This window comes from Lepidochelys kempii, chromosome 26, assembly GCF_965140265.1.
Source record: "Lepidochelys kempii isolate rLepKem1 chromosome 26, rLepKem1.hap2, whole genome shotgun sequence".
Classification (NCBI taxonomy): Eukaryota; Metazoa; Chordata; order Testudines; family Cheloniidae; genus Lepidochelys; species Lepidochelys kempii.
In genome coordinates, this window is record NC_133281.1 from 14,817,588 (window position 1) to 14,835,526 (window position 17,939).

A 17,939-nucleotide genomic window follows, 5' to 3' on the forward strand; every position below is an offset into this window, starting at 1 on the left:
ACTTTAGGGTCCCGACCCAGTTTGAGAACCGCTGTGCTAAGCATTTGTATGCCCCTTCATGCTTCGACTTGTAGATTGCACCCTCTTTTTTACAGTGCAAATATTTGTAATAAAAAATAATAATTAGGGCTGTCAATCAATTGCAGTTAACGCATACGATTAACTCAAAACAAATTAACGCTTTTTTTTTTTTTAAACAAATGTTAACTGCACACCTGGGCCATCCTCGGGGGGGCGTCAGTGCGTGCCTCGGGGCAGGGGTGCCCCCCTACTGCCACCCTGCTCCATTGCTCCCCCAACACACACTTCCCTCACAACACCAAAAATATTTCAATAAGTGATATTCTATTACTGCTTAACAATGCGATTAAAACTGCGATTAATCGCAACTGTGCTTTTAAATTGTTTGACGGCCCTAATCTTAGCTGATCTCTCTGCTGTAAATGGCTTTTTCAAACCTGCTCATCCTTTTGCACCTCTAATATTTATCGTATTTAACCATTTGGGGAGTTAGTTTGTACGACGGATGCTATGCAAAAGTACAGCTGTATTGTACCAATTCACCCTGCCTTTATGGGATGGGAACGTTGTACTGAAAGTGCTTATCCAAACAAATAAAACACACAATTCTACTTGAATTGAGAGAAAAAGATCAATTAATGAAGTTTTAGTAAAACACAACATTCCTGTAGCACCTTTCCTCAAAGTCTTCTCTGTTTGCCGAGAACACTTAACGCGGCACATGCCTCTTGCATACAAAGCATAAAAGAAGGTACTGAATATTACTGCTACAAACACGATCACCCCCACCTTGCTCTGCTCTCATGATTTTCAATCCATAGATCTCAAGCACTTTCCAAACTAGCTTAGTATCATTACTCCCATTTTATGTATGGGGAAACTGGGGCACAGAGGTGTGAGGAGACTTGGCCAAAGATATCCAACAGACCAGTGGCAGAGCAAGGGAAACAGCCCAGGTCCCCTGGTTCCTAGCACAGCACCTCCTAAGTCCCCTGTATTTCTCTGAATCACTTCCATAAAAGTTTAGAAACTCATGTTACAATAACTCTCATCCCAGGAGCTCCAGGGGCTTTACAAACTTAATTGTTTACAACCTGCCTGTAAAGTATTAGTCCTCTTTTACAAAATCTATCTATCTACGATAACCGAGCACCCCTCATGCTATGCTGTATTTATTCTCCCAGCCCCTTCTGTGGCAGGGCAGAGCTGCTATCCCCATTGTACAGACGGGAACTGAGGCACACAGAAAATAAGGGATTTGCCTGGGTCACACAGGAAGCCTGTGGCAGAGCAAAGAGCTGACCCAGCCTCTCCCAAGTCCCAGGCTAGTGGCCTCTCCTTTCCTCACTCTCTTGATAGGACAACCAAGGCAGAGAGAGGCAAAGTGACATGCTGAAGATCACCTAGTACTGCCACAGAAAAACTGGGAGTCCTCCCTCCTAATCCTCAAGGCAAAAGCTCCCCAGGATAGCACAGTGGGGAAAAGGGACGGAGAACGGAGCAAAGAAGCTACTTTTCCCCCAGTCACCCAGAAAGGAGATCAATGTCCCCTCAGCTTCCCCCAAACAAACCGTTTGAAGAGAAAGTGGTATTAAGTGAAAGCAAAGTACATTCCAGAACTCATTGTGTTTATCACCTTTCCCTTAAGTGTCTGCAGAGCATCCAGGTAAGCAGCCAACATAGGTAAACTGAGAGTCTCCACCAGCGTGGTGTGAAGCCACTGGATCAGCTTGGTGTCCCAGTTCACACTGGCCAGAGCTTGGCGGACCCGCCGGGCGCACTTGTCCACTGCTATCCTCCTCAGCACTGGCTCATTGCAAGCCTAAAAACAAGGGGGGCAGACCACATGGGCGTAAGGAAAGTGAGTGTGCCAGGACCATACAGAATCCACCAGGGCAAAATTCGCTGCTACAGCCTCTGTTCCTCTGGCAAGTGAGCATGGGCCAATCCTTCTCTCACTGAAGACCACATTCTAATCCATACCAAAGCCATAAACGTGCTCACAGTGGAGGTTACAAGAGCTGAGGATCCAGAATGTGCTACGTTTCATGGCCGCTGCCAGGAAGGATTGGGTGCATAAGGAGGCAACAAAGCTGCTGCAGCTTGAAGGAGAGGGAATGGGGGAAGAAAGATCTTACCCCTTCATTGGCCAAGCGGGCCAGCCTGTCAGACTGCAGGGCTTTAAGGATTTTATTAAATAGCTTGTTCTGGGCCATCGTCCAACCCGACCTGAAAGGAAATCCAAGAGGGTAGTTTAGATAGGATATAAAGAGTTTAGTTCAACATTACGTTTTTTCACTCCTAACTCTTAAAACGAAGCAGTGAGGGTGCAGGTAGGTAAGACCGTGCAGCTGATCTATCAGCGTGTAGCACCCAGGAGTTAATGGCTCCCACTCCTGCGCTCAGATCCCATGCCTCACGATCAATAATTATCGTCTCTACACTGTCTTATGGCTTTGGCTACATATATGATCTGGGCAATGCAGACTGAGAAAATACCAACCACCTTACATGAAAGCCACCCACGCATCTATCATCAGAGGATGTCCAGATAGTCACGCTCAAGTCTCGTGGATGATCAGGAGCTGCAAGTGTCATCTTTGTCTTTACAGGCAGATTTCCCTGGGTTTGCAATGAGGATCTCACTCAGTGCTGTGGGGATTTTTCTGTGACTCTGGGAGGTTAGTTTACATTTACCAGAATTTTGTTTCTAAAATTTAAGATTATAATGAATATAAAGTTCACCCAGCGAGTCAGTGGTAAGCCAGGAACAGGCTAGGGCTATGTCTACACTACACAGCCTACATCAGCATCGCCCCAAGGGCATACACAGCACACACCAACAGAAAGAGGTTTTCTGCTGGCCCAGGAACACCACCTCCCCAAATGACATTAGCGATGGTAACGGAAGCCCTCTGTCATTGGCATAGCTGCATTTCCACTGGGGTTTTGTTGGCACAGCTGTGTCACTAGTGAGTTTGTTTTTTCACACCACTAACCAACACAGACCTGGGACTCAGAAGACCTGAATTCAATTCTCAGCTCTGTCACAGATTTCCTGTGTGATCTTGGCCAACACACATGCGGTGCCTCAGCTCCTTGTTGCTCCTCTGTCTCACAAGAGGCACTCAGACATTACACAACAGGGGACAAAAGCCCACAGATAGATGGGTGACCTGCATTCTAGACGATTTCTAACCCCATTCCTTAGACAAAAAAATCACCTTTCCTTCCTAATAAACAAAGCACTCAGGCAGAAAAAGCATTTTCAAACAATGTTTTAAGAAGAAACACAGTTACTAGCTCCAGGCTGCAATTCAAATTACACATGCAGATGCAAAACTGATGTACAGTATCTTACACAGAACAGAAGAGTGTCTGCTTCAGACTACAGACAGTCTTCATAAGTTCTGAAGAGAAAGGCCTCTGTAAAGGAGACTGATGGCTAGCACATATAGAGAGGCAACTGAAAGCTCTTCCTAGGAATATTTTGCTTGATTGAAGACTGACTGAGGAAAAAAGGGAAGGGACCAATGTGAACTCTCATGCAAGTGAAAAACAAGCAGCATCTGATCCAGTTGTACTTGTGTGCAAAATTCAGGGCAAACATGATACATTACATTTAGAAAGCCACAAGAATTAACAGGGCTCATAGTGGGGGAAAAGGACAGAAAATCCATTTATTTAGACTGGTAACTAGAGTCTCAGGAAGTGGCTAGACTATGAGCAACTGCAGCCTATCTTCAGATGTTGACTTCAGAGGCTCATGTGTCATTGTAAAATTAACAGCTGGATAACACATTCCTTTGAATACCTGTGCAATGAAATTAGTTCCTTTATAAACTGTGGAACTTTCACTTAAGTCTCAAATTACTGGGAATTCTGGGAAATATATTTCTAGAAATCTGAACATAAGAATACTAAAGAAAAAATAAAGCCCAGAAGGATGTGAAAAGTCACCTAAAGTGGAACAGTGCATGTCTAGACACATTAAAACAAATAACAAAACCAAACCAAGGCCCTCATCCTGCAAAACACTCACTGCCAAACACTGCATACATACAATCCCAATGCAAAAACGAGAAAAGGTCTGCTGTCCAATGCACATTACAGAATAAACTAACCCTAGGTTTATGATCTACCCATTTTGTATCGCACAAGACAACATTACAGATCAGTGATTGGTTTTACATGAGAATGCAAGTCAGCTTAATGTCGACAAATTAATAACGCTTTGTCCTTTTATAGCTTTTTTTTGCATCAGGACTTCAAAACACTCTACAAACATTAATTCTCCCAGGCAAACACAGAACCCAGAGACAGCATGGACCAGTAGCTAGGGCATGGACAGAGTCAGGAGACTCTTCCTAGCTCTGCCACTGACCTGCTATGGGAACCTGGGCAAGTCATTTCACCTCTGCCTCAGTTTCCCCTCCCACCCTTTGTATTGACTGCAGACTCCTCTGGGTAGGGACCCTTTCTTATCTGTATGCACAGTGCCTGGCACTATGGAGTCCCAATCTCGGCTCAGGCTCTCTACGCTAGCATAATACAACCAACAAGAGGATTCCTGAATCCCAAACTTCCGCTGGGACCACTAGATCCCTGCCTCTACATACTACCATTTCCAAGTTGCTTATTTTGTTCCTCTTCCCAGCTAACAGCCTCTCAGTAAGCACTGCCGCACAGAAACCCCCCACAGCATCCCAGCCACGCTACCTGTTCATGTGTTCCTCCCAGTCATCGGGCGGAGGAGGAGCATCGGCATCCGTACGGGCAAAGATGACGTGGCGCTCACACTCGTTCATCACACTGCGCGCTTTCTGGTTGTCGTAGAGGGGGACAGGCGTGGGTGTGACAGTCTCCACGTCGATGGGGACATCCACCTCACTGAAAGGAGAGCTGGGATTTCAGAGAACAGGACCCTGCCGTATCACAGCAGACTCAGAGCAGCTGGTTTCTCAACACAAAACAGGAACTGGAAACACACTGCAGCGGGTTACAGGTACCTGCCTGGCAAGATGGAACCGAGACAGCACACCTGTGCCCACCTGTCTGAAAGCACAAGGCTCCTTCAAGCTTATTTCATCCTCAGATATCGGACCATGACTAAGAGACAGCCTTTGAAGCTGCTGTCACTGGAGCAGAAGGTGGAATCGCGCTGTTTTTCATTGTATTTGTAACAGTGTTCTGCACCACACTGTCTTGGGGCCAGGCTACGCTACAAAATGAAATGTCATCTAACAACATGGTTGTCTCCTGACAAGGTTACTTGCAGCCTGTAGTGCCGATGAGCCCTGAATCAGGTTTTAACCATGTCTCCCAACCCACTCCAGTCATAGGCACAGATCCTGTAGCACACGCCTGTGCGTCTGCATGACGTTCCAGTGAACTCAGCAGGACGCCATACACGCAGTGGTCCATGCTTGGAGATTTCCTAGCCCCATGGGGCCTTCAATGGTTCAAGGTGGTAGCAGTTTGGTAACATGGGTCAAATATAGTTTAAGAACATAAGTACAGGTATACTGGATCAGACCAAAGGTCCCCTTAACCCAATATCCTGTCTTCCAATGGCATCCAGTGCCAAATGGTTCAAAGAGAATGAACAGAAAGGGCAATTTATCGAAGGATCCATCCCCTGTCGTCCATTCCCAGCTTCTGGCAGTCAGGAGTTTAGGGACACCCAGAGCATAGGATTGCATTCCTGACTATCTTGGCTAATAGTCATTAATGGACCTAACCTTCACAAACTAATCTAATTCTTTTTCGGATTCAGATACATTTTTGGCTTTCACAGAATCCCCTGACAATGAGTTCCGCAGGTGAACTGTGCGTTGGGGGAAGAAGTACTTCCTTTTGTTTGTTTTAAACCTCTTGCCTATTGATTTCATTAGATGACCTCTAGTTTTTGTGTTACGAGAAAGTATAAACACTTCTCTATTCACTTTCTCCACACCATTCTTGATTTTATAGACCTCTATTGTATCCCCTCTCCCCTTTATCATCTCTTTTCTAAGATGAACCATCCCAGTCTTTTGAATCTCTCCTCATATGGAAGCCGTTCCATACCCCTAATCATTTTTGTTCCCCTTTTCTGTACTTTTGCCAATACTAATCTATCTTCTTTGAGATGGGGCAACCAGAACTCCACCCAGTTTTCAAGGTGTGGACGTACAATGGATTTCTCTAGTGGCATGATATTTTCTGTCTTATTATCTCTACCTTTCCTAATGGTTCCAAACATTGTTAGCTTTTTTGACTGCCGATGCACATTGACTGGATGGTTTCAGAGAACTATCCACAATGACCCCAAGATCTCTCTTTTGAGTGGTAACAGCTAATTTAGACCCCATCATTTTTTAGATACAGTTGGGATTATTTTTCCAGTGTGCATTACTTTGCCCTTATCAACACTGCATTTCATCTGCCATTTTGTAGCTCAGTCACCAAGTTTTGTGAGATCCCTTTGTAACTCTTCACAGTCAGTTTTGGACTTAACGATATTGGATAATTTTGTATTGTCTGCAATCTTTGCCACATCACTGTTTAACCCTTTTTTCAGATCATTTATGAATATGCTGCACAGCACTTGTCCCAGTACAGATCCTTGGGGGACACTGCTATTTACCACTCTCCATTATGAAAAGTGACCATTTATTCCTACTCTTTGTTTCCCTATCTTTTAGCCAGTTACTGATCCAGAAAAGGACCTTCCCTTTTACTCCTTGACTGCTTACATTGCTTAAGAGCCTTTGGTGTGGGACCTTGCTAACAGCTTTCTGAAAATCGAAGTATACCATATCAGGTGAATCACGCTTGTCCGTATGCCTGCTGACCCCCACAAAGTATTCAAAGATCAGTGATGCATGATCTCCCTTTTCAAAAGCCGTGTTGACTTTTCCCCAACATACTGTTTAAATGAACATGTCTGATAATTCCGTTCTTTACTAAAGTTTCAACCAGTTTGCCTGCTGTTGAAGTTAGGCTTTCCGGCCTGTAACTGCCAGGATTGTGTCTGGGGCCTCTTTTAATAATCGGGATTACAGTAGCTATCCTCCAGTCATCTGGTACAGGGGCTGATTTAAGCGTGAGGTTACATTCAAAAAATAGTTCGGCAATTTCATATCTGAGTGCCTTCAGAATTCTTGGGTGAATAGCATCTGGTCCTGGTGACTTCTTACTATTTAATTCATCAGTTTGTTCTACTGACAGCTCAATCTGGGACAGTTCCTCAAATTTGTCACCTAAAAAGAATTGCTCCAGTGTGGGAATCTCCCTCACATCCTCTGCAGTGAAGACCGATGCAAAGAATTCATTTAATGTGTTTGCAATGACCTTGTCTTTCTTGAGTGCTCCTTTAGCACAGGGGTGGGCAAACTTTTTGGCCCGAGGGCCACACTGGGGTTGCGAAACTGTACAGAGGGCCGGGTAGGGAAGGCTGTGCCTCCCCAAACAGCCTGGCCCCCACCCCCTATCCGCCCCTGACTGCCTCCAACCCATCCAACCCCCCCTCCTCCTTGTCCCCTGACCGCCCCCTCCCAGCACCCCCTGCTCCTAACCGCCCCCCCCCCCGGGACCCCACCCCCATCCAACCTCCCCACTCCCTGAAAAGGTGAAAAGTCAAAATCTTGAAAATTTACACGACTTGAAAATGCAAAAAAGTTTCAGCTCAAGTCAATTGAAACATTTAATTTCAGTATCTGGAGAAAAAGTAGAGAGGTAATTTCACTTCAATTTGGCACTGGTGCGACCACTGCCGGAATACTTTGACAAGTTCTGCCACCCACAATTCAAGAAGGGTGTTGATAAATTGGAGAGGGTTCAGAGAAGCGTCATGAGAATGATTAAAGGGTTAAAAAACCTGCCTTACAGTGAGACATCAAGGAGCTCAACCTGTTTAGTATAACAAAGAGAAGATTAAAGGGTGACTTAATTACAGTCTATAACCGGGTTCTCAAACTGGGGGTCATGACCTCTCAGGGGGTCACAAGGTTATTATGTGGGGGTTGTGAGCTGTCAGCCTCCACCCCCAAACCCCGCTTTACCTCCAGCATTTATAACAGTATTAAATATAAAAAATGTGTTTTTAATTTATAGGGGGTGGGGGGGTCGCACTCAGAGACTTGCTGTGTGAAAGGGGTCACCAGTACAAAAACTTGAGAACCACTGGTCTAAAAGTACCTACATGGGGAATAAATATTTGATAATGGGTTCATCAGTGTAGCACAGTTGTTTTCAACCTGTGTTCCGCGGACCCCTGAGGGGTCGCAGAATATGTTTAAGAGGTCTGCAAAAGGTTGTTACCACTGAACTGTTTTAAACCTGTGTCCACAGACACCTGGGGGCCCGCAGACTATGTCTAAGATTTCCAAATGGGTCCACATCTTCATTCAAAATTTTTTAGGGGCCCACAAATGAAAAAAGATTGAAAATCACTGATCTAGCAGAGAAAGGTCCAACACAATCCGATGGCTAGAAGCTGAAACTAGATAATTTTGGACTGAAAATAAGACATTATTCACAAACACACACACAAAAACAAGAGTAATTGACCATAGAACAATTTGCCAAAGATCGTGGTGGATTCTCCACCACCAGCTATATTAAAATCAAGATTGGATGTTTTTTTAAAATATCAACTCCAGGAATTACTTTGAGAAAGTTCTCTGTCCTCTGTTATACAGAAGGTTAAACCAGATGACCGTAATGATCTGTCTGGCCTCAGAATATATGCATAATTTTGAACTGTTTCATTTCTATTTCAACCTTTTTAGTTTTTTTAGTTTGTTTTTTTTTACTGAATTAAATTCCAAAGTGACTTTTTGTTTTGAACTGAAAAACTGAATATTTCATTTTTTAAAAAAGTCAAAAGGGAACAGGCTGATCATTCCAAAACATTTTTTTCAAACATTTTTCAAAAGGGGAAATTCAACTGCAACAGCTTCAGTTTAGAAAAATCAGCATTTTCTGACAAACATTTAATTGAAAACCTCCCACCCAGCTCAGTTAGCATGCGTTAATGTTTTAAAAAATCTACACTAGACAGCACAGGTTGCCCTCTAGGGGAGACCTTCTACAGCTAACATGTTCAAATACAAATTGTCCTGTCTAGACAATTGTCAGATGAAATTCAATGTTGATAAATGCAAAGTAATGCGCATTGGAAAGCATAATCCCAACTCTACATATCAAATGATGGGGTCTAAATTAGCTCTTACGACTTAAGAAAGAGATCTTGGAATAATGTGAAGTGGCAGTCAAAAAAGCGAACAGACTGTTGGGAATCTTTAAGAAAGGGATAGATAATAAAACAGAAAATGTCATATTGCCTCTATATAAATCCATGCTACACCCACATCTGGAATACTGCACGTAGATCTGGTCGGCCAGGGATGGTGTCCCTAGCCTCTGTTTGCCAGAAGCTGGGAATGGGCGACAGGGGATGGATCACTTGATGATTCCCTGTTCTGTTCATTCCCTCTGGGGCACATGGCACTGGCCACTGCTGGAAGACAGGTTTCAGAGTAACAGCCGTGTTAGTCTGTATTCGCAAAAAGAAAAGGAGGACTTGTGGCACCTTAGAGACTAACCAATTTATTAGAGCATAAGCTTTCGTGAGCTACAGCTCACTTCCTCAGATGCATATCGTGGAAACTGCAGCAGGCTTTATATATACACAGAGAATATGAAACAATACCTATTCCCACCCCACTGTCCTGCTGGTAATAGCTTATCTAAAGTGATCATCAGGTGGGCCATTTCCAGCACAAATCCAGGTTTTCTCACCCTCCACCCCCCCACACAAATTCACTCTCCTGCTGGTGATAGCCCATCCAAAGTGACAACTCTTTACACAATGTGCATGACAATCAAGCTGGGCTATTTCCTGCACAAATCCAGGTTTTCTCACATCCCCCCCACCCCCATACACACACAAACTCACTCTCCTGCTGGTAATAGCTATTACCAGCAGGACAGTGGGGTGGGAGGAGGTATTGTTTCATATTCTCTGTGTATATATAAAGCCTGCTGCAGTTTCCACGATATGCATCTGAGGAAGTGAGCTGTAGCTCACGAAAGCTTATGCTCTAATAAATTGGTTAGTCTCTAAGGTGCCACAAGTCCTCCTTTTCTTTTTGCTGGAAGACAGGATACTGTGCTAAATGGACCTTTGGTTTGACCCAGTCTGGCCATTCTTATGTTCTTAGACTGGGGTTTCAACATGTGTTACCTAATGTGATAAAAAGCACCTTGTAAACAGACACAGAAAGCAATGAGTGAACCATCAAAGCACAGGAAAGGAATACACAAGGTACGCGAGAACCCAAAGCCCATCAACTCAGTAGCACCAGAAAAGGCTATGCTCACATGGTGCTGTCTTGGTGCCTCCTGGGGGTGACAAAGAGCATCCGAGTAGGCCGGGCACTGCTAGCATCGGGGTGGGCACTCCATGGCTTGGCATAGCTGTGGTCCAGGAAGACCAGGTCCAGCTCTCTCTCATGGACAGAGAGCTGGAAGAGCAACGAGGTTCCCATCCTCCTGGCTGAAGTCTGGAAGTCCCGCTCGCTGCCTCGGTACGACATGTCTTCTGGGGCGCCCCCGCTCCTAGCGCCTATGTAAATGCTTCTTACGGCTCCTCATCCTGTCCACCCTGCGCTGGGGCAACATGGGAGAAGGAGGTAAACACACTGTGGGGAAATGGCCCTTGCTGTATTGCCCCGTCCCCAACACAGATGACAAAGCAGAGCCCAAGCAGAGCAGCCTCCCCCCACCAGACCCCGGGAGACAGACACCTCTGTGGCACCTTACGGCACCCAGCTCCAGCCCCATAACACCCCCAGCCAAACAACCCAGTGCCCTCTGCCCTTCAGATTCCCGCTGGCAGAGCATCTGGCACCGCCCCCTCCCAAATCCCCCTTAATGCCCCCCACAGCCTGACCTCCTGCTGCAACACCCACCCAGCCAGCCAGCTTCCCTGGGGGCTGGGCGGGGAACTGGGGGTCACGGGGGGGGGCAATGGCAGGTAGCGGGGGGAACTAGGTGGGGCGCTGGGGGCAGGGCGGGGAGGGGGAGCAGTGAGGGGGTGTAGCGGGGTCAGTGGGGGGAATTAGGTGGGGCAGGGCGCTGGGGGAAGGGCGGGGGGTGCAGGGCGCGGAGCTGGGGGGAACTAGGTGGGGGCTGGGGGGCAGTGTCGGGGGTCCAGGAGGCAGTGGGAGGCCTGGGGGGCAATGGCGGGGAGCTGGGGGTGACTAGGTGGGACGCTGGGGGCAGTGGGGGGCAATGGGGGGCGCGGCGCTGGGGGGCACGGTGGGGGTGCGGGGGGCAGGGCAGGGAGCTGGGGGGCAATGGCGGGTAGCGGGGGGGGACTAGGTGGGGGCTGGGGGCAGTGGGGGGCAATGCGGGGCGGTGGGGCGCTGGGGGGCAGGGTGGGGGTGCGGGGGGGCAGTGGAAGGGCTGGGGGGCAGGGCGGGGAGCTGGGGGACAATGGCGGGTAGCGGGGGGGGACTAGGTGGGACGCTGGGGGCAATGGGGGGCGCGGGGGGGCACGGGGGGGTGCGGGGGGGCAGTGGGAGGTCGGGGGGGCAGGGCGGGGCGCTGGGGGGCAATGGCGGGTAGCGGGGGGGGACTAGGTGGGGCAATGGGGGGCGGGGCGGGGGGGGGCTGGGGGCAGTGGGGGGGGCGGGGCGAGACTCACCGCGCGGGGCGGATCCGCGCCTCTGGCGCTCGGCGTTTGCACTAGGCCTCGCCGCAGCCCCGGCCGCCCCGGCGCACTGCGCATGCTCCGCTCCCACAAGACCCGGCTGCCGGGATTCCGGAGCGGAGCCGGCGGCGCTGAGACAACCCGGCGGGTGGCCCCTGACCCGCCCGGAGCGGAGCTGGCCGGCTCGCCGCCAGGCACGGCGGGGGGGGCCCGGGGGCAGCGCTTGGGGAGCCGCGGGCGGGGGCAGCAGGCCGGAGACACCCGCGCCGGGGTGGCCCCCCCGAGCCATGGCGCCCATTGCCCAGATACTGCCCCCCCGAGCCATACTGCCCCCCAACGAGCCATGGTGCCCCCCCGAGCCATGGCGCCCATTGCCCAGATACAGGGCCCCCCCATGGCGCCCTTTGCCCGGACACAGCCCCCCCCGAGCCATACTGCCCCCCAACGAGCCATACTGCCCCCCAACGAGCCATGGCGCCCATTGCCCAGATACTGCCCCCCCCGAGCCATACTGCCCCCCAACGAGCCATACTGCCCCCCAACGAGCCACGGCGCCCATTGCCCAGATACTGCCCCCCCCGAGCCATACTGCCCCCCAACGAGCCATGGTGCCCCCCCGAGCCATGGCGCCCATTGCCCAGATACAGGGCCCCCCCATGGCGCCCTTTGCCCGGACACAGCCCCCCCCGAGCCATACTGCCCCCCAACGAGCCATGGCGCCCATTGCCCAGATACTGCCCCCCCCGAGCCATACTGCCCCCCAACGAGCCATGGTGCCCCCCCGAGCCATGGCGCCCATTGCCCAGATACAGGGCCCCCCCATGGCGCCCTTTGCCCGGACACAGCCCCCCCGAGCCATACTGCCCCCCAACGAGCCATACTGCCCCCCAACGAGCCATGGCGCCCATTGCCCAGATACTGCCCCCCCCGAGCCATACTGCCCCCCAACGAGCCATGGTGCCCCCCCGAGCCATGGCGCCCATTGCCCAGATACAGGGCCCCCCCATGGCCCCCTTTGCCCGGACACAGCCCCCCCCGAGCCATACTGCCCCCCAACGAGCCATACTGCCCCCCAACGAGCCATGGCGCCCATTGCCCAGATACTGCCCCCCCCGAGCCATACTGCCCCCCAACGAGCCATGGTGCCCCCCCGAGCCATGGCGCCCATTGCCCAGATACAGGGCCCCCCCATGGCGCCCTTTGCCCGGACACAGCCCCCCCCAAGCCATACTGCCCCCCAACGAGCCATACTGCCCCCCAACGAGCCATGGCGCCCATTGCCCAGATACTGCCCCCCCCGAGCCATACTGCCCCCCAACGAGCCATGGTGCCCCCCCCGAGCCATGGCGCCCATTGCCCAGATACAGGGCCCCCCCACGGCGCCCTTTGCCCGGACACAGCCCCCCCCGAGCCATACTGCCCCCCAACGAGCCATGGCGCCCATTGCCCAGACACAGCCCCCCCCCGAGCCATGGTGCCCATTGCCCAGACACAGCCCCCCCCCGAGCCATGGTGCCCATTGCCCAGACACAGCCCCCCCCCGAGCCATGGTGCCCACTGCCCAGACACAGGGCCCCCCCATGGTGCCCATTGCCCAGACACAGGGCCCCCCAATGAGTCATGGCACCTCCCACAAGACCATAGCTCCCCTACCCCAGCATTTTTCGGGCAATACCGTTGGAGGCCCTTTTTGAACCGTGGGTCTAGGCTGCTTGCCCCACCGCCATCATCAGCCTGACGGGGATCTAATGTCTGTGCTCATGGTTCTCACCGATTTTTTTAGTGAGCCAGGGACTCAGTTATGGGATTGAAATAACACAGCATCTTCTGGGCATCCTAGGGTATCCGTTTTCCAGTCTGATTGGCGCTAGCGACCAGGAGCGGCTAACGGGGGAGTTTGGGGAGGGAGTTCTCCAGGTGAAGGAGGAGTGATTACGGGACCCTGGGGGTAAGTTTGTTCTCAGTAGTGTGTGTGTTTGTGATGTACTTGCTGCTCGACTGAAATAGACCCCGTGGTCTCTTAGTTTGGGGTGTGCTGAGCCTAGCAGCATGCTAGGCAAGGTTGAGAGCTTCTTAACGGGGCTTTGATTCCTAAGCCCTTTAGCACCCATCAACCCTTAGCCAGGGGGCAGGGCTACTCAGGAAGACCAGGGCTTTAAAAAGCCCACTCTAAGCGACCGGAGAAGCTAGTGAACAAGGAAGTTTTGCAAACGAGTTATGAGGGGCTACATACATTTAAAATTCTTTAAACTTAAGGCCCAAAACATCCCTTATAAAAACACAACAACAAAGGAAAGAGCTTCAGGAGTCCAAAGAGAATCCAGGCAGAAGTCCAGCGAGAGAGTGGGGCCTATCCAGTTTATTGCACCCAATGCAGCATGTATGATTACCTGCCCTATGGGCAGATGCTGTATGTGTGCGTTCGGTGCAAGGAGCTCCTGGCCCTCAGAGACCTTGTACCGGCTTTGGAGACCAGAGTGGCTGAACTGGAGGGGCTAAGAGAGACAGAGAGGTACATAGATGAGACTTTCCAGGACACAGTAGAACGGTCCCATCCCCGGTCTGACAGCCTCTGTGCTGTTGAGGAGAATGAAAGTCTCAGAGAAGGAGACCATCCAACTGGAGCAGAGGGAAACAATCTTTGGACCCTCCTTCCAGATGATATCGTGGTATCCTTTCGCACTAAGGATGCCTCTGCAGGGGAGGCAACTCTACTAATTAGGAAGAGACAGGTAATAGTTATGGGGATTCGGTCATTAGAAACATAGATAGCTGGGTTTGCGATGACTGGGAGAACCGCATGGTGACTTCCCTGCTTTGTGTGAAGGTTGCGGATCTCTCAAGACAGCTAAATAGACTTTTGTGTAGTGCTGAGGAGGAGCCAGTGGTTGCGGTACATGTATGTACCAGTGACATAGGGAAAGGTAGGAGAGAGGTCCTGGAGGCCAAATTTAGGCTGCCAGGTAAGAGATTGAAGTTCAGGCCCTCTGTGGTAGCATTCTCCGAGATGCCCCCAGTTCCACACGCAGGGCCAGTTAGACAGGCAAACTGCAGGGTCTCAATGCATGGATGAGAAGATGGTGTCAGGAGGAGGAGTTTAGATTTATTACCTTGCATATGACAGGTTTCAGAGTAGCAGCCGTGTTAGTCTGTATTCGCAAAAAGAAAAGGAGGACTTGTGGCACCTTAGAGACTAACCAATTTATTTGAGCATGAGCTTTCGTGAGCTACAGCTCACTTCATCGGATGCATAAAGATGAAGTGAGCTGTAGCTCATGAAAGCTTATGCTCAAATAAATTGGTTAGTCTCTAAGGTGCCACAAGTCCTCCTTTTCTTTTTAGATTTATTAGGACCTGGGGAAACTTTTGGGAAAAGGGGGAACCTATACAGGAAGGATGGGCTACACCTAGACCAAAATGGAACCAGATTGCTGGCACTTAACATTAAAAAGGTCCTGGAGCAGTTTTTAAACTGAGGGCTGGGGGAAAGCCGACAGGTGCAGAAGAGCATGTGGTTCGGACAGAGACATCCCTTAGGATAGTGGTGATGAAATGCTCAGGGAGATTAGAGAGGCTATTAAAATAAAAAACTAAATAATAATAATAATAATGGGGGATTTCAACTATCCCCATATTGACTGGGTACATGTCACCTCAGGATGGGATGCAGAGAGAAAGTTTCTTGACACCTTAAATGGCTGCTTCTTGGAGCAGCTGGTCCTGGAACCCACCAGAGGAGAGGCAATTCTTGATTTAGTCCTAAGGGGAGCACAGGATCTGGTCCAAGAGATAAATATAGCTGGACCGCTTGGTAATAGTGACCATAATATAATTAAATTTAACATCCCTGTGGTGTGGAAAAACCCCACAGCAGCCCAACAAGGTAGCATTTGATTTCAGAAAGAGGAATTACACTAAAATGAGGAAGGTAGTTAAACAGAAATTAAAAGGTAAGGTGCCAAAAGTGAAATCCCGGCAAGCTGCATGGAAACTTTTTAACCATACTAGAGGAACAACTTAAATGTACACCCCAAACTAAAAAACATAGTAAGAGAACCAACAAAGTGCTACCGTGGCTAAACAAAAGAGTAAAAGAAGCAGTGAGAGGGAAAAAGGCATGCTTTAAAAAGTGGATGTTAAATCCTAGTGAGGAAAATAGAAAGGAGCATAAACTCTGCCAAATGAAGTGTAAAAATATAATTTGGAAGGCCAAAAAAGAATGTGAATAGCTAAGCAAAGACTCAAAAAGTAATAGCAAAAAAAAAAAAAGTAAGTCCATCAGAAGCAGGAAGCCCTGCTAAACAACCCGTAGGGCCCCTGGACGATCGAGATGCTAAATGACAGGTTTCAGAGGAACAGCCGTGTTAGTCTGTATTCGCAAAAAGAAAAGGAGTACTTGTGGCACCTTAGAGACTAACCAATTTATTTGAGCATGAGCTTTCGTGAGCTACAGCTCACTTCATCAGATGCTAAAGGAGCACTCAAGGATAATAAGGCTATTGCGGAGGAACAAAATGAATACTTTGCATCGGTTTTCACGGCTGAGGATGGGAGGGAGATTCCCACACCTGAGACATACTTTTTAGGTGACAAATCTGAGGAATTGTCACAGATTGAGGTGTCCTTAGAGGAGGTTTTGGAACAAATTGATAAACTAAACAGTAATAAGTCACCAGGACCAGATGGTATCGCCCAAGAGTTCTGAAGGAACTCAGATGTGAAATTGCAGAACTACTAACTGTAGTCTGTAGCCTATCATTTAAATCAACTTCTGTACCAAATGACTGGAGGGTAGCTAATGTGATGCCAATTTTTCAAAAAGGGCTCCAGAGGTGATCCCGGCAACTATAGGCCGGTAAGCCTGACTTCAGTAATGGGCAAACTCATTGAAACTATAGTAAAGAACAGAATTGTCAGACACACAGATGAACACAATTTGTTGGGGAAGAATCAACATGGTTTTTGTAAAGGGAAATCATGCCTCACCAATTCACTTGAATTCTTTGAGGCGGTCAACAAGCATGTGGACAAGGGGGATCCAGTGGATATGGTGTACTTAGATTTTTAGAAAGCCTTTGACAAGGTCCCTCACCATGGGCTCTTAAGCAAAGTAAGCTGTCATGGGATAAGAGGGAAGGTCCTCTCATAGATCAGGAACTTGTTAAAAGTTAGGAAACAAAGATTAGGAATAAATAGTCAGTTTTCAGAATGGAGAGAGGTAAATAATGGTGTCCCCCAGGGATCTGTACAGGGACCAGTCCTATTCAACATATTCACAGATGATCTGGAAAAAGGAGTAAACAGTGAGATGGCAAAATTTGCAGATGATATGAAACTACTCAAGATAGTTAAGTCCAAAACAGACTGCAAAGAGCTACAAAAGTGATCTCACAAAACTGGATGACTGGGAAACATAATGGCAGATGAGATTCAATGTTGATAAATGCAAAGTAACGCACATTGGAAAACACAATCCCAGCTATACATATAAAATGATGGGGTCTAAATTAGCTGTTACCACTCAAGAAGGAGATCTTCAACAAGGAGATTTTCAGCTACCTGAAAGGGGGTTCCAAAGAGGGGGTTCACTAGGAGGGTGATGAAACACTGGAATGCGTTATATACGGAGGTGGTGGAATCTCCTTCCTTAGATATTTTTAAGGTCAGGCTTGACAAAGCCCTGGCTGGGATGATTTAGTTGGGGATTGGTCCTGCTTTGAGCAGGGGGTTCGACTAGATGACCTCCTGAGGTCCCTTCCAACCCTAATATTCTATGATTCTATGATCTTGGAGTCATTATGGACAGTTCTCTGAAAACATCCACTCAATGTGCAGCGACAGTCAAAAAAGCAAACAGAATGTTGGGAATCATTGAGAAAGGGATAGATAAGAAGACAGAAAATATCATGTTGCCTCTCTATAAATCCATGCTATGCCCACATCTGGAATACTGTGTGCAGATGTGGTCGCCCCATCTCAAAAAAAAAATGTACTGGAATGGAAAAGGTTCAGAAAAGGGCAACAAAAATGTTTGGGGGTATAGAACAGCTTCCGTTTGAGGAAAGATTAATAAGACTGGGACTTTTCATCTTGGAAAAGAGGTGACTAAGGGGGGATATGATAGAGGTCTATAAAATCATGATTGGTGTGGAAAAAGTAAATAAGGAAGTGTTATTTACTCCTCATAACACAAGAACTAAGGGTTACCAAATGAGAT

General features: G+C 48.7%; 2 protein-coding genes across 15 annotated transcripts in view; one reads left to right on the forward strand and one right to left on the reverse strand.

The window, feature by feature from the left end:
- The window catches only part of KANSL3 (KAT8 regulatory NSL complex subunit 3), a 76,950-nt gene extending 65,145 nt beyond the window's left edge, over nucleotides 1-11,805 (reverse strand). For 12 of the 14 annotated variants that reach the window (XR_012156282.1, XR_012156283.1, XM_073325075.1 and 9 more), the window contains exons 1-5: nucleotides 11,717-11,805; nucleotides 10,390-10,672; nucleotides 4,741-4,911; nucleotides 2,160-2,250; nucleotides 1,658-1,843 (exon numbers count right to left, since the gene is read on the reverse strand). Coding sequence is in view for 12 of the 14 variants with exons in the window: in XM_073325075.1 (XP_073181176.1) it covers nucleotides 1,658-1,843; nucleotides 2,160-2,250; nucleotides 4,741-4,911; nucleotides 10,390-10,604 (663 nt within the window). In the remaining 2 variants the exon portion in view is untranslated. Of the gene's footprint in view, nucleotides 1-1,657; nucleotides 1,844-2,159; nucleotides 2,251-3,382; nucleotides 3,531-4,740; nucleotides 4,912-10,389; nucleotides 10,678-11,716 lie in introns of those variants that run through there. The other 2 variants (XM_073325071.1, XM_073325074.1) reach the window with 2 other exon arrangements.
- The window catches only part of FER1L5 (fer-1 like family member 5), a 96,530-nt gene continuing 90,389 nt past the window's right edge, over nucleotides 11,799-17,939 (forward strand). Inside the window, exon 1 of the mRNA XM_073324758.1 lies at nucleotides 11,799-11,993. Within this exon, the coding sequence (XP_073180859.1) occupies nucleotides 11,799-11,993 (195 nt within the window). The remainder of the gene's footprint in view (nucleotides 11,994-17,939) is intronic.